Genomic DNA, 15,277 nt, shown 5'->3' with positions numbered 1-15,277 from the left:
CAGACATTTTAGATAGTTGCAAAGGGTTAACTATGACCTTCTTCCGGGCTTTTCACCACACTGTTGGCAGACGTCTTCCTGCCAAATTTCGAGAAAGTTTGTCACATATTGGATGAGAACTGAGGTGAAACTCTTTCGTCAGCATGTAAGTATTGTTTTTTTATAATAGTTGTTTTTTCGATTTTTAAATTATGTATGAAAGTATGTTACCTACAGTTAACAGCATTTGATATGTTCTCTTGGCTTCAGACTCTGAATACTGAAAGAACAAGATCAGAATCAGATGATTCGCTGACTGACACCTCACCAAGTCTGAATGATATCACTGCAGGTCAGACTCAAGCTAATGAAGTAATGCAGCTCTTTCAGGTAGGATGACCAAACGTCCAGAAAAATTCGGGACAGTCTCGAAAATCTAAACTGTTGTCCCGACTCCCGAATCTAATTGTCCCGAAAAAAAAAGCGCGAAAAAACGGGACCTTTAACATTTTGCTAACATGTCACTAGCATGATTAGCATGCTGCTAGCATGTTGCTAGCATGATTAGCATGAGACTAGCATGTTGCTAGCATGTTTCTTGCATGTTTCTAGCATATTAGTCAGATGCTGAACTAACAAATACAAATCGCAATTTGAACAAACACAAAGATGTGAAGGAGCCCAATTCAGTACCCGCGGTGTTCTGGTGTTCAGGGCTCACGCAGAGAGAGGCGTCTCAAAATGCTTTAACACCGAATTTGCTTCTTTTTGCTCTTGTGCCGACAAATACATAAAAAATATATTAAAATATCCGCCTTGGAAAGTATGCACGAAAAAAAATGTCAGTTATTTCTTAAGTGAAAGTAAACAGTTGAGGAAAAAAATGGGATGTGTATTATATTGGATGTGTTCATCGTCTCTTAAAGTGACCGCGGCAAAAAACTAACTGACTGTAAAAACTAACTGTAAAAGTCTATCTATCTATCTATCTATCTATCTATTGAAAAATTGAGATAAAAAAAATATTCAGCACCTTATAAAGCACCATGTATTGCTTAAGGTTTTTTTTTTTCTTGGTAATTGGTCAACAAAGTATTGATAATTGTGCAAATATTGTCATAATAACAGTTGTCTGTAGTTTTGGTTGATTGTAATCCAATACATCTCAAAGTTATTACATTACCAAGACAAATTTGTTCTGACACAGTTTTAACTCTAAGTTCTTTGCATATTTTCTAACCATTTTTACAAGCGATAGCATATAAATTGTAATAATGTGAGAAATGTTGAAGGTGTCTGGATAAATGTAGGTTTGATTGTACATTTCATTTGTACATTGAAGACTATCCAGTTTCTGTACCTTGACATACAAACTTGAAAAAAAAATGCATAAATACAAATGAACGAACATACAAATGAAACAATTTCACAGGGCCCACTGGTACAAACTTCACCGGGGCCCTGCTGACCCCAGCTACAGCCTTCCACCCACTATAAACTAGTGAGAAAAATGTAATGCAAAAATTGCATTTATATATTTACTCATAATTGCTTTTTATTATAATTAATAAAAATGTATAGCTATAACGTTATTATAAAAATGGTCAAATATATACTTTATACAAGGGTTCCCTGTATAGTTCAGTTTAGAAAAAATTAGAAAAAATAGTGTAGTTACCAGTCAAAAACTTTTTAAAGGTCCCGTTTTACGCACTTTTTTGTAGCTTTGATTGTGTTTACAATGTGCAATATAACGTGTTCATGTTTCACGTGTAAAAAAACACAGTATTTTTCACACAGTTCACCTATCTGTATACTGCTGTTTTCACTGTCACAAAAACGGGCTGATGACTTCCTTGGTCTATGAAGCCTCTCCTTCAGAAATACGTAACGAGTTCTGATTGGGCCAGTGGTACCTGTGTTGTGATTCGACAGCAGCTGAGAGCAGGCTGCCCTCCTGGTAAAGTGATTGGGCTAGAACACACGTGCTGGAGATGTATTTATAGTCACAGGAGCGTTTTTACTGACGAGATGCGCATGAAAACCGCATTTGCTTTTTTGCACAGCCCTAACATCTAGTTAACAAAGCTAAACAGCGTTGCCCTTTGTGTAATAAGTTACAGAAACTGTTAAACGCACCAACTTAAATAATAAAATACACTTACCAGTTGTGGTCCATAAACAACGCCTTCTCTGGGGGAACTGCTCCATCTTTCAAGAATAATCTTTGTGCAAATCCAGCATTAAACTGATTGAGATTGAGAAAGTTGTCCTCAGCAAGCTGTCCTCAGCAAAATGAGCTGCACAAAGTTTTACATGTGCATTATAATTTTCGGGAACCGAGTTAAACATAAATTGTAACCATTAATCTCAAAGTACAGCGTTCCTGGGAAGCCCAAACAAAAGTGATTGGAAACAGCGTTTCAACGACATGGCGACAAAAGGGATGCTTCCGTAATGTATAATGTATGTATACGTAATGTATTCCATAATAATTACTTTTTTAAAGCAGCAAATCTGAATATTAGCATGATTTCTGAAGGATCATGTGATTGGAGTAATGAAGCTAAAAATTCAGTTTTGAAATCACAGGAATAAATATATTTTTTAATATATTTAAATCGAAAGCAGTTTTTTTAAATAGTTAAAATATTTTCACAATATTACTGCTTTTGCTGTATTTTGGATCAAATAAATACAGGCTTGGTGAGCAGAAGAGAATTCTTAAAAAATAAAAATAAAATAAAAACATTAAAGGTCCCCTTCTTCGTGATTCCATGTTTTAAACTTTAGTTAGTGTGTAATGTTGTTGTTAGAGTATAAATAATATCTGTAAAATTCTAAAGCTCAAAGTTCAATGCCAAGTGAGATATTTTTTATTTAAAACCGTTTTTTGACTAACCTCCGCCCACATGAATACACAAAAAAGGGGACGTGGTCTTGTTGCGCTCGCACGGAGGAAGAGTTGCGTTTGAAGAGTGCTTTTGTCGCCATGTTGTTACAAACTAAGGTAGTGCTAAACGTAAAACAAAGTGCGAGATGAGGATTTGAAACAAATAAGGAGTTTACTGATGAAGAAGGGGAATACAGACAATATACAAGATTACGTTCAGCATATACACATTTAGGTTGGGTTACAAACATCTACATTCGAAGATACAAACAATCACAGGTTCCCAAAAATTATAATCCACATGTAAAACTATGTGCAGCACATTTTGCTGAGGACAGCGAGTTTCCTCAATCTCAATCAGTTTAATACCGGATTCGCACAAATATTATTCTTGAAAGATGGAGCAGGCCCCCTCTTTGTCTGGAGAATGTGTTGTTTATTGACCACTACCTATTTTTCCTGTCTCGTGTCAGTAATAGTACAACCGAAAGAGCAAATAAAATGCTTATTGTTACAATTAATAAAATAAATAAAATTTTATTGTTACCATTGTTGTGTTTGGTGTGACTGTGTATATACCATGTGAAAATGGTTGCCTTCATGATATTGACACAAATACTAAAAGATGATATACAACCCAAATAAAAACTTCACAAGGTGTTTATGAAAAACAATAAAATTGTAGAAAGATTGTTAATCAACATGAAACATACAGCTAATGTTTTAAATATAAGTTTGGTTATCTTATAAAAGTAATCAATTTATTACTTCCCTTCCTTTGAAACCAAATAACTATGAATTCATAATGTATTGTTGCATCAGTAGAAAGAGAATTATAATGATATAACTAAGTAAAGATAACTAATTATATCCAAATAATGTAAACTATTGGATTTTACAGTATATTTATTATATATTTCTGAAAAAAAAGAAACATTTGCAATCATGCAGATACACAACACTGCTGCTTAACATATTGCTGAAGTACCATATCATGTAATATAAAACAAGAACACCTAAATGAGCACTTTGTTTTCCACAGCTTGACATTTCTAGCTCTGACTGATGGCCAGTATGTATATATTAACATATACTTCATTTATAATGTTAAAATCACATTATATGAATGATAAGAACCCAGTGCAAATGCTTCTATGTTGATGAATGAAAATGCATTTGTCATTGCAAAAATAGTTCTAGAAATTAACCAACCAGGCCTATTCTAAAAAAGGTCAAATGATCGAGCAATGGCTGCAGAAAGACCCTTTTGTAATGTTTTTGCATATGTGTTCATATAGTTCATAGTTTACCTGCCGCACATATAGAACATTAAGGCAGTACTATTACGGTTTAAAAAAAACAATATATATATATATATATATATATATATATATATATATACAACGATACTAATGTAACTCTAGACCATATTAATACAAAAAATAAAGAATCTTTTTAAACAACCTGTGTAAAAGCCGTGCACATACAATTATTCTAATTCTTACAATATTTTACCATTTTGTGGGAGGCTGTACAGTAAAAGAACTAACATGTAGCTTGTTGTAGTAAAAGAAACACTTTTGGTGCTCTAAGTGTCCATAACAGCGTATGAGCCATTGGAGCTGTCTGAAGATGTAACTGCAGAGGAAGGGTTGGTTTCAGATACGTTGAGCACATCTGAAAAAATTAGTTACATGTTACTCACTGAACTGTCTACAGTATTTGCATAAACTCATTTAGGAGTCACATTTATTCAAATGAGAAATACTGTGTAACAACATTAGAGATTAACTAAAAATATATTGTCAAATATTAGCTTTCAGATATGTCATCTACTCACGTCTCCGTCCGTTCCTTTGCAAGAAAGGCAGTCTAGATGCAGATGATGATCCAGCACTGGTGCTCTGTAGGGAGATGTCATTCAAAATTAATTACAGTCTCAATGTAAAAAAATATTTAAGCATGGGGTAAAAGCTGAACATTTACGGAGCCCTGCACATGACATGCAAGAAAAAATAAATAAATTGTGCGCACAATTTACTTATTCGTTCCCTCAATGTACTAAAACGTGCACACGATTTAGCAAATCAAGGGGAACGACTTAGTAAATCGTGCACACAATTTATAAATCGAGGGAACGCAACATTAATGGTGTGGACGTTATAGTACATTGTGGGAACGAATTAGTAAATCGTGCACACGATTTAGCCTACTATTTTTTCCCTGCATATCATGTGCGGGGCTCCGTAGAACATTAGTAAAAGAGTTCATATAACTATGTGTTTTTATAGAATGGCATTTACCTTGGTACGACTGGAACTGAGTTTCTGTAGCAACTGTTTTCCTGGTAGTGACTCACGAACCTGCAATCATAGATCTCTAGTTAACTTCTAGAAATTTCTTGAAAAAATCTTAAATGTCTACGTATTACACAGCTCAGTTTGTCACTTGTACTTTCATTGGTCAGATATTTTCTAATTTTCATTGTTGTTCATGTAATTTGTAGTGGTCTACTGTTTTTTTTTTTTCTTACAGATAAAATTATTAAATACTTTCAACTTATATGAGGTCGGTATTCACATCATAAGCAGGATAATAATTCAAGTAAAAGCCTAAACAAACCCCACCCGGTTAATATATTTGTCAAATTTAGAATGCATTGTTTATATATAACATCATGGCAGATTATCAGATCTCTAGTTTAAATTCAATATTACAAAGTTAAATGGCTTTTCGTAAGCTCTGTGCAATAGAAGTAAACTCATACCTTACTGTCTAGAAGCGTTCCAAACACCAAAATAAAGAATCCCTAATAGAAGGAAGTGTTAAAAATACATGAAGGTATCAGTTGCAATATGGTTTCACTTAAAAACAACAACAACAATAAAAAATCTTAAATAATAATTTAATGTGCAGCATTAGTGGATATCATATATTTGAATAGGTGCACAAAATGTAATCTTGCTATAAAATTGACATTATAAAGTGATACCTGCAGTGAATTGAGGAGTGCAAACACCACATGAATGCCTAAATCTTGTGACACCATGGTTCCAATTCCAAATCCCCATGTTAGACCAAAGATAGGAGTCAAAATGGCCACACATCTGGCAATGACCACCAGGGCATGTTTCTCATCTGGTTGAGTTGTGCCACCAACTCCTCTCCTCAACATCTTGTACAGAACCACAATCAAAACCACAAGGTTTATGGCTACAATAGTGAGAGCTGGAATCACAAATGCCAGCAGGGCCTTTGATTCGTTCCAGTTCAGCCAGCATGCATTTTGTTTGGAAATATAATTTTGAGGTCCAGCTGTTGATGCTACAGTAATAACCGCTATGAGCAAAGGTGCACCATAACCGGCCATGAAGGCAATGACCATCATTTTGGCCCTTGACATTTGAGACAAGACCATAACTGTACGATAAAAGAGCAACAGTGCTGACATTAACATCCAAAAGAAAAGAGCCAAGTAAAAAAAATGCATGAAGAAAACCACTGGACTGCAGCGACCCACTGAGGTTGGCTGTTCTCGTTCTGCGATCGCAGCTCCAATGATAAAACAGATGTTTGCAATCAGAAGGGACACGGCAATGTTGACTATGGAGACGTGCCGCATGTAGGACGTGTCATTTCTTCTTACTGACTTCCATACAATAGCCTCAATAATCAGACAAATAATCAAGCTGGCCATCGAAATAGCTACGCCAATGTAAGTTATATAGGCTAAGGCTATGTTATCAATGGAAAACGGTGACATTAGGATTGAAAAGGAGGTTGTGTGGTTACATTCACATGTAATGTTACCAGTGCTGTTCCGCTTTACTTTACATCCAGTGGAATCCCATGTGTTGAGTTTGAAGTTCCAAAAGACACACTGAGGATTTCCCAAAGACTGATTAGTAATGTCAAATGTCAAAGAAATATTGTTGAGAGTCTCATTAACCTTAACAACAACCACATCTCCATTGATGCGCACATCTGATTTCCTGCTGTCATTAGTACCTTGAGAAGGTAGGACTTTGTCAAGAGTTGTGAAGATTATGATGGTAATGGTAGTCTCATGAGGAACCAGTGGTAATACAATCTCTGTTGTTGAGTTTGGCAGTGCTGAGGTTAAAGTGAATGAGTTGTTAAATGTAGTTCTATTCAGCTGAATGGATGTTTCATAGATATTAAACTCATCTCTGAGACGGTCACTTATATTCTCAATAGCACTCAGAAGTTTAATGCTGGTGTCTCCTGTGTTGTTGCCTTTGTTCAGTTTGTTCCATGTATTACTGACATTGCCTGATACAATAATGTCCACTGTGTTTAGGAAACTCTGGAAATGTAATATAAAGTTTTGTATTAAATTATGAAATTTAGCCCATAAAATGTGGAATATATATATATATAAAGAGAGGGAGAGAGAGAGAGAGAATTAGAAGAATTCTTCTAATATAATATAATAACATGTGGCTTCGCAATGGGTGTTTTTTTTAACTACCACATAATGCATTGAAATAGTTTAAACTACCAATCTCCTAGTACAATCTCTCTCTTTCTCTCTGCCAGGCAAATTTACCTGCCAGCAAATCAGAATTGAGTATTCAGACATACCAGGCTATAATATAATATATTAAAACTATAATATAATATATTAAACTATAATATAATATAATATATTAAAACTATAATATAATATAATATAATATATAATATAATATAATATAATATAATATAATATAATATAATATAATATAATATAATATAATATAATATAATACAGGTCCTTCTCAAAAAATTTGCATATTGTGATAAAGTTCATTATTTTCCATAATGTAATGATAAAAATTAAACTTCCATATATTTTAGATTCATTGCACACAAACTGAAATATTTCAGGTCTTTTATTGTTTTAATACTGATGATTTTGGCATTCAGCTCATGAAAACCCAAAATTCCTGTCTCAAAAAATTTGCATATCATGAAAAGGTTCTCTAAATGAGCTATTAACCTAATCATCTGAATCAACTAATTAACTCTAAACACCTGCAAAAGATTCCTGAGGCTTTTAAAAACTCCCAGCCTGGTTCATTACTCAAAACCGCAATCATGGGTAAGACTGCCGACCTGACTGCTTTCCAGAAGGCCATCATTGACACCCTCAAGCAAGAGGGTAAGACACAGAAATAAATTTCTGAATGAATAGGCTGTTCCCAGAGTGCTGTATCAAGGCACCTCAGTGGGAAGTCTGTGGGAAGGAGAAAGTGTGGCAAAAAACGCTGCACAACGAGAAGAGGTGACCAGACCCTGAGGAAGATTGTGGACTGAGTCTGGAGTAGAAACATCCAGAGCCACCGTGCACAGGCGTGTGCAGGAAATGGGCTACATGTGCTGCATTCCCCAGGTCAAGCCACTTTTGAACCAGAAACAGCGGCAGAAGCGCCTGACCTGGGCTACAGAGAAGCAGCACTGGACTGTTGCTCAGTGGTCCAAAGTACTTTTTTCGGATGAAAGAAAATTTTGCATGTCATTCGGAAATCATGGTGCCAGAGTCTGGAGGAAGACTGGGGAGAAGGAAATGCCAAAATGCCTGAAGTCCAGTGTCAAGTACCCACAGTCAGTGATGGTCTGGGATGCTATGTCAGCTGCTGGTGTTGGTCCACTGTGTTGTATCAAGGGCAGGGTCAATGCAGCTAGCTATCAGGAGATTTTGGAGCACTTCATGCTTCCATCTGCTGAAAAGCTTTATGGAGATGAAGATTTCGTTTTTCAGCACGACCTGGCACCTGCTCACAGTGCCAAAACCACTGGTAAATGGTTTACTGACAGTGGTATTACTGTGCTCAATTGGCCTGCCAACTCTCCTGACCTGAACCCCATAGAGAATCTGTGGGATATTGTGAAGAGAAAGTTGAGAGACGCAAGACCCAACACTCTGGATGAGCTTAAGGCCGCTATCAAAGCATCCTGGGCCTCCATAACACCACAACAGTGCCACAGGCTGATTGCCTCCATGCCACGCCGCATTGAAGCAGTCATTTAGATAGAAATTTTGGGTTTTCAAGAGCTGTATGCCAAAATCATCAGTATTAAAACAATAAAAGACCTGAAATATTTCAGTTGGTGTGCAATGAATCTAAAATATATGAAAGTTTAATTTTTATCATTACATTATGGAAATAATGAACTTTATCACAATATGCAAATTTTTTGAGAAGGACCTGTATAATATAATATAATATAATATAATATAATATAATATAATATAATATAATATAATATAATATAATATAATATAATATAATATAATATAATATAATATAATATACCAGTTAAATTCATGATAATAGAGAGAGTGGCTATAGCAATACAAAATAACAGTTAGTAAAATGAATAGTCATTTAATTTATCTTAACTAAACATTACTTTAATTAAATCCAACAAGCATAACATGTGTGCAAATAATATTTTACAAGCTTGAATGTGAATATACATACCTCCATCACTGGTTTTTTGATGACAACAGTTTGTGACAAATTAGCAATTTTAAAGAGTATGTCAACAATTGCTCTGACAGTAGCAGCAGACTGTGTTATATTAAAATTATTCTCTGATGTGGCAATGCTGAGGTTAGCCATAAACCCTGGAATCTCCTCCACACGCAAGGACTAAATTGCAAAGTACAAAAATACAAATATCAGAAATCATTGTAGATCATAGTAGATAGATATGATGAATAGATATGATCAATAGTTTACCTCAAGTTTGTTTTTAAGGTTGTCGATAACTTCAAGTACACAGTTGTCCTCAAATGGTGTCCAAGCATTTGATTCACATCTGAAAGTTTTTGTGCCTTTTGTGCCAGTTCCACAGACTCCTGTTTTCACGTCATTTGTTTTTCCAGCTCCAAGTTCTTCATTTTTACAGTCAAAACCTGAAGAATTATTTGATTAAAAATCAGAAGTAAACAGATGGGATTTAATGGTTTCTCTCAGAACAAAACATCACACTACGATTTATAAATTGTGGGACTTGATAGTACCCCTGCAAGCTACTTGCACAGTATGCAGAAGCATCAGAACTAACTAGGGTCAAATGCCAAACAATTTATCAGTACAGTCAACACCAGATAATCAGGTGTGATACGATCTAAAGAAAAGTCTGCTAGAATGTAAAAACTAGTAAGACTAAAAAGCACTTTATTGCTGAAAACAATGAGAAACTGAAGGCTCACCTTCTGGGCTTGTCCTTACTGTGACGCTGCTATAGCTATAACTGTAATTCTGTAGTTGTGGCAGATCCTTGAGACGACAAGTAAAGGTTTGATCTGTACAATTTCCACTCCGAGTAGCATTGTTTAATGTGATACTGTCAGTTCCTGATTGTGTAAAAAGAGAAATGCATTTACTATTAAACATATTAATAACATGAATGTTTTATTTGAAGGAGAACTACTCAATTACTTTTAGAAAAATTTTTGATGAAAAACAATGATTTGTATGTACAACCTGTAATCTTTACTGTTCCATCCAGAACCCACTCAAGATTGTAGCCAACATCAACAGAACATTTCAGTTCAAAACTGCTGCCATCACATGGAAAAACACGTTGATTTTCCCCAACAATGATACGGGGACGTTGATTAATAATTATGTTTTGCCACAGAATGTATGGTATTGTATTCCTTTGTTTAATGCATGAATATCGACCTGCATATGAAAAATCAATACAGAATCATAAGAGCAAAACTGTTAAACAAAGTAGGTTTTGTTTACTGAACACTGTTACTAAACATTGAAGAACTTCATACCTTTTCAAATGTATTTATTTGCTAGCAAAACAAAACTTTGTTAATGAGGCGATGTTCATGACATTTACACACTATGAGAGTAGCTTTATTTCAATTAGTTGCATAGTCTATGCAACATACAGAATAATCTAATCTAATTTTATGCTATAGTATATGAATATGCTAATGTACTTTTATCAAACTATGGCAAATTTTTACAGCATTCTGTTTTTTAAAACAGGACTCAAATATCAAACAGTTATTTTGCCATGTGATATCATAGACAAGACAAAGATAAATCTCATGTCACTCACCACTGTAACTTTCAGTAGCGTTTAGCATAGTGAGAGTTTTATTGTCACTGGAAATTAAATATTTTGCGTTTTTCACAAGATCTTCGTTATCCATTGTCCATTTTATCGGACCCTCTGCAGAGTCTGGCTGATTACATTTCAGGTCTACCCTTTGCAGAGGATATAACTGATCGTTTGTGAAAACTGTCTGTTCTGTAAATAGAAACCACACAACTCATAACACCCAATAATAAACAAAATCGAAATAATAAAGTGATAAATATAGTAAAATTAAGAAATGTGAAGGGTTTTTGATAAGGCACTGACTACTCTTACCACTTTGAGCAAAAGCATTTTCAACTAATTGAATTTTTATTTCCTTAAGAGAGTCAGAAATCTGTGTGTTTGCTGCTCCAAAATCAAGGCTATTGGATGTTGCACTTATTGTGTAGTCTGCTATAACACTACCAGCCCTATGGAGTGAAACACAAACCACACCAATGTGAAGACATTATTAACATTATGTTTGTTTGAAAAACCAGTAAAGAAATGGGAACGTTGGGTGAACAAAATGTGAGAATTTAAATGGTAGATCATACCTGAAGCCAGAGACTTTTACTGAACCAGAAATGTAGCCTTTTAGCTTATTAGAATAACTTTCATTAATCTGTAAAAAGCAACATACACAATTTATCTTCCAATAATGAAAATAAAATAAAGTCATTGTGTGTATCAATACAAGTTACATCATCATGTGCATATGAGGATATTATATTTTGGATATTATATTTGGACTGTTTCTGACTGTCAACTGGATATAAAGGGAAAATAAATACAAAAATGTAATGATGTAAAAAACAATATTAAACTATTAGGCAATTTTCAGTCCTTGATTCTGATTTGTCAGTAATACACATAACTGGTGAGTGAAGCAGTCATAGACATGCTTTACTGAGAATAAAACACATCTGTTGACCAGTCAATAATCAAGATATAAACAAATAAAACATTTTGTTATACATTTGTTCATAAACAAATTACATTTCACTAAAAATCAAGAACAAAATACTCACTTTGAACTCAATATCTCCAGATAAATTTTTGTAAGTCTCGCTTTCAGGGTCCGTAAGAAGTATGTCAAAAGTTCGATTTATTGTCATTGACATTCCAATTACTGTAAAATAAATAAATAAATAAGTACATATTTATGAGCTTTGTATCAAAAAGTTTAAGCAACAATACTCAATCTCTAATCATAAAATAATACAAATACTACCTAGCCAGAGGGGATACACAAGGAGAACACAGGTGTCCCCCAATGAACATTAATTCATGATAACATAGTAAATTAATAAAACAAAATATTTCCTGTAATTAGTTATTAACATGCATTTCATACCATTGTTGTACTCTTGCTAACACAAACATCATCTTAATTCCTTATACTTTTCTGCAACATTTAGATTTACAGTGCCTGTCTATGCTGTTGCTAAATTAGAAATATTAGCACCAAAGTGAAAATAATTATATCCTGCATGAAACCAAACAGATTTTGTTTTAATGTGAATACCTGTTGGCTTTGCTGATGGTGTTGTCTGTGTTGTTGATGGTGTTGTCTGTGTTGTTGATGGTGTTGTCTGTGTTGTTGATGGTGTTGTCTGTGTTGTTGATGGTGTTGTCTGTGTTGTTGATGGTGTTGTCTGTGTTGTTGATGGTGTTGTATGTGGTGGTGTTGCACGTAGTATGCACTGGTTATTGTTATTTATAGTCTCATTCATCTGTGTAGCGTTATATCCTTGCCAACAAGAGCATGAATAGTTTCCTTCGTAATTGGAACAGTTAGCATTCGGCCCACACGCCAACGATGAGTTGAGACATTCATTAATATCTGAAATAAAACAAATGATAAAATATGGCTGCTAATGAAAAACAGTATAAAACAGTATACAGTATAAACCGTATAAAACTCTGATTGTCAAAGTCATAGAAAATTTATTTATCCTTATGCACTGTGTGTCTTAATTTACAATAAAAGGCATGAGAAAAACTCTCGAGGCTTCACATGTATCTGAATAAAGAATTTACCTGTACAAATATTATTGACGCTGATGGGGAGACTTGAGTTTGTTGCAGTGAATCCATCCAGACATGAGCAATTGTAACTTCCCAACTGATTTGTGCAAGTGGAATTTGGACCACATACAGATGGAATGAACTGACATTCATTTATATCTGGAAAGGGAATAACACATTTCAGAAGAATATCTTAATATTCCTAATCCTTTACAGAATTTTTTTTTTTAATTATTATTGTTTTACATATGAAAAACATCAAAATTCAAATAAATAAATCACACCTATGCATGGGTTATTGTTATTTATAGTCTTCATCTGTGTAGCGTTATATCCTTGCCAACAAGAGCATGAATAGTTTCCTTCATAATTGGAACAGTTAGCATTCGGCCCACACGCCAACGATGAGTTGAGACATTCATTAATATCTGAAATAAAACAAATGATAAAATATGGCTGCTGATAAGATTTGAATGTCCTGTCTGACAGCATCAATAAATATACCAGTTTTTAATCATGTACGACAAACAGAAACAAACTGTTCAGAAATTCAGCTGATCATTATATCATAAGAAAAAAAATAAGGTTATTAATGAAGTTCAGAGTATACACATGTGAAGCTAGAACCCACGTCTACATGTGTTATGTATCTTCTACATGCTCACCATTGCATGGGTTACTGGCGCTGACTGGTTCACTGCTATTTGTTACAGTAAATCCACTCAAGCAGGAACAGTTGTAACTCCCAACTGAGTTGGTGCAGTTAGAGTTTGGACCACAGAACTCTGATGTCTTGAGACATTCATTTACATCTTTATTTCAGGAAGAGATGAACAACAGTATAAAACTCTCACTGACAAATTAATATGAAATATATTTCTCCTTATGCACTGTGTGTCTTAATTTACAATAAAAGGCATGAGAAAAACTATCAAGGCTTTACATGTATCTGAATAAAGAATTTACCTGTACAAATATTATTGACGCTGATGGGGAGACTTGAGTTTGTTGCAGTGAATCCATCCAAACATGAGCAATTGTAACTTCCCAACTGATTTGTGCAAGTGGAATTTGGACCACATACAGATGGAATGAACTGACATTCATTTATATCTGGAAAGGGAATAACACATTTCAGAAGAATATCTTAATATCCCTAATCCTTTACAGATTTTTTTAGTTTTTTTTAATTGTTTTACATCTGAAAAACATCAAAATTCAAATAAATAAATCACACCTATGCATGGGTTGCTGTTATTTATAATCTCATTCATCTGTGTAGCGTTATATCCTTGCCAACAAGAGCACGAATAGTTTCCTTCGTAATTGGAACAGTTAGCATTCGGCCCACACGCCAACGATGAGTTGAGACATTCATTAATATCTGAAATGAAACAAATTATAAAATATGGCTGCTGATAAGATTTGAATGTCCAGTCTGACAGCATCAATCAATATACCAGTTTTTAATCATGTACGACAAACAGAAACAAACTGTTCAGAAATTCAGCTGATCATTATATCAAAAAGAAAAAGAAATAAGGTTATTATTGAAGTTCAGAGTATACACATATGAAGCTAGAACCCACTTCTACATGTGTTATGTATCTTCTACATGCTCACCATTGCATGGGTTACTGGCGCTGACTGGTTCACTGCTATTTGTTACAGTAAATCCACTCAAGCAGGAACAGTTGTAACTCCCAACTGAGTTGGTGCAGTTAGAGTTTGGACCACAGACCTCTGATGTCTTGAGACATTCATTTACATCTTTATTTCAGGAAGAGATTAAAAACAGTATAAAACTCTGAATGACAAATTCATATGAAATATATTTATCCTTATGCACTGTGTGTCTTAATTTACAATAAAAGGCATGAGAAAAACTCTCAAGGCTTTACATGTATCTGAATAAAGAATTTACCTGTACAAATATTACTGGTGCTGATGGGGAGACTTGAGTTTGTTGCAGTGAATCCATCCAGACATGAGCAATTGTAACTTCCCAACTGATTTGTGCAAGTGGAATTTGGACCACATACAGATGGAATGAACTGACATTCATTTATATCTGGAAAGGGAATAACACATTTCAGAAGAATATCTTAATATTTCTAATCCTTTACAGAATTATTTTTTTTAATTGTTTTACATCTGAAAAACATCAAAATGCAAATAAATAAATCACACCTATGCATGGGTTGCTGTTATTTATAATCTCATTCATCTGTGTAGCGTTATATCCTTGCCAACAAGAGC

At 34.3% G+C, this 15,277-nt stretch overlaps 2 protein-coding genes across 2 annotated transcripts in view; both read right to left on the bottom strand.

Annotated features, from left to right (window-relative positions):
* Positions 1 to 15,277, bottom strand: part of LOC113062847 (adhesion G-protein coupled receptor F1-like) — a 66,940-nt gene that overhangs the window by 23,895 nt on the left and 27,768 nt on the right. The window lies entirely within an intron of this gene.
* Positions 4,293 to 11,061, bottom strand: LOC113062848 (adhesion G protein-coupled receptor F5-like). Its single transcript, XM_026232877.1, has 10 exons — positions 10,967 to 11,061; positions 10,372 to 10,572; positions 10,098 to 10,241; positions 9,622 to 9,797; positions 9,361 to 9,531; positions 5,865 to 7,199; positions 5,640 to 5,681; positions 5,176 to 5,235; positions 4,713 to 4,776; positions 4,293 to 4,549 (listed from the first exon to the last, which is right to left on the bottom strand). The coding sequence occupies exons 1-10, from the start codon at positions 11,058 to 11,060 to the stop codon at positions 4,461 to 4,463; spliced, it is 2,376 nt and encodes a 791-aa protein (XP_026088662.1). The 5' UTR covers position 11,061; the 3' UTR covers positions 4,293 to 4,460.

Source organism: Carassius auratus, chromosome 45 (genome assembly GCF_003368295.1).
Source record: "Carassius auratus strain Wakin chromosome 45, ASM336829v1, whole genome shotgun sequence".
NCBI classification, from domain to species: Eukaryota; Metazoa; Chordata; class Actinopteri; order Cypriniformes; family Cyprinidae; genus Carassius; species Carassius auratus.
This window is presented reverse-complemented; position numbering and strand designations above follow the sequence as displayed.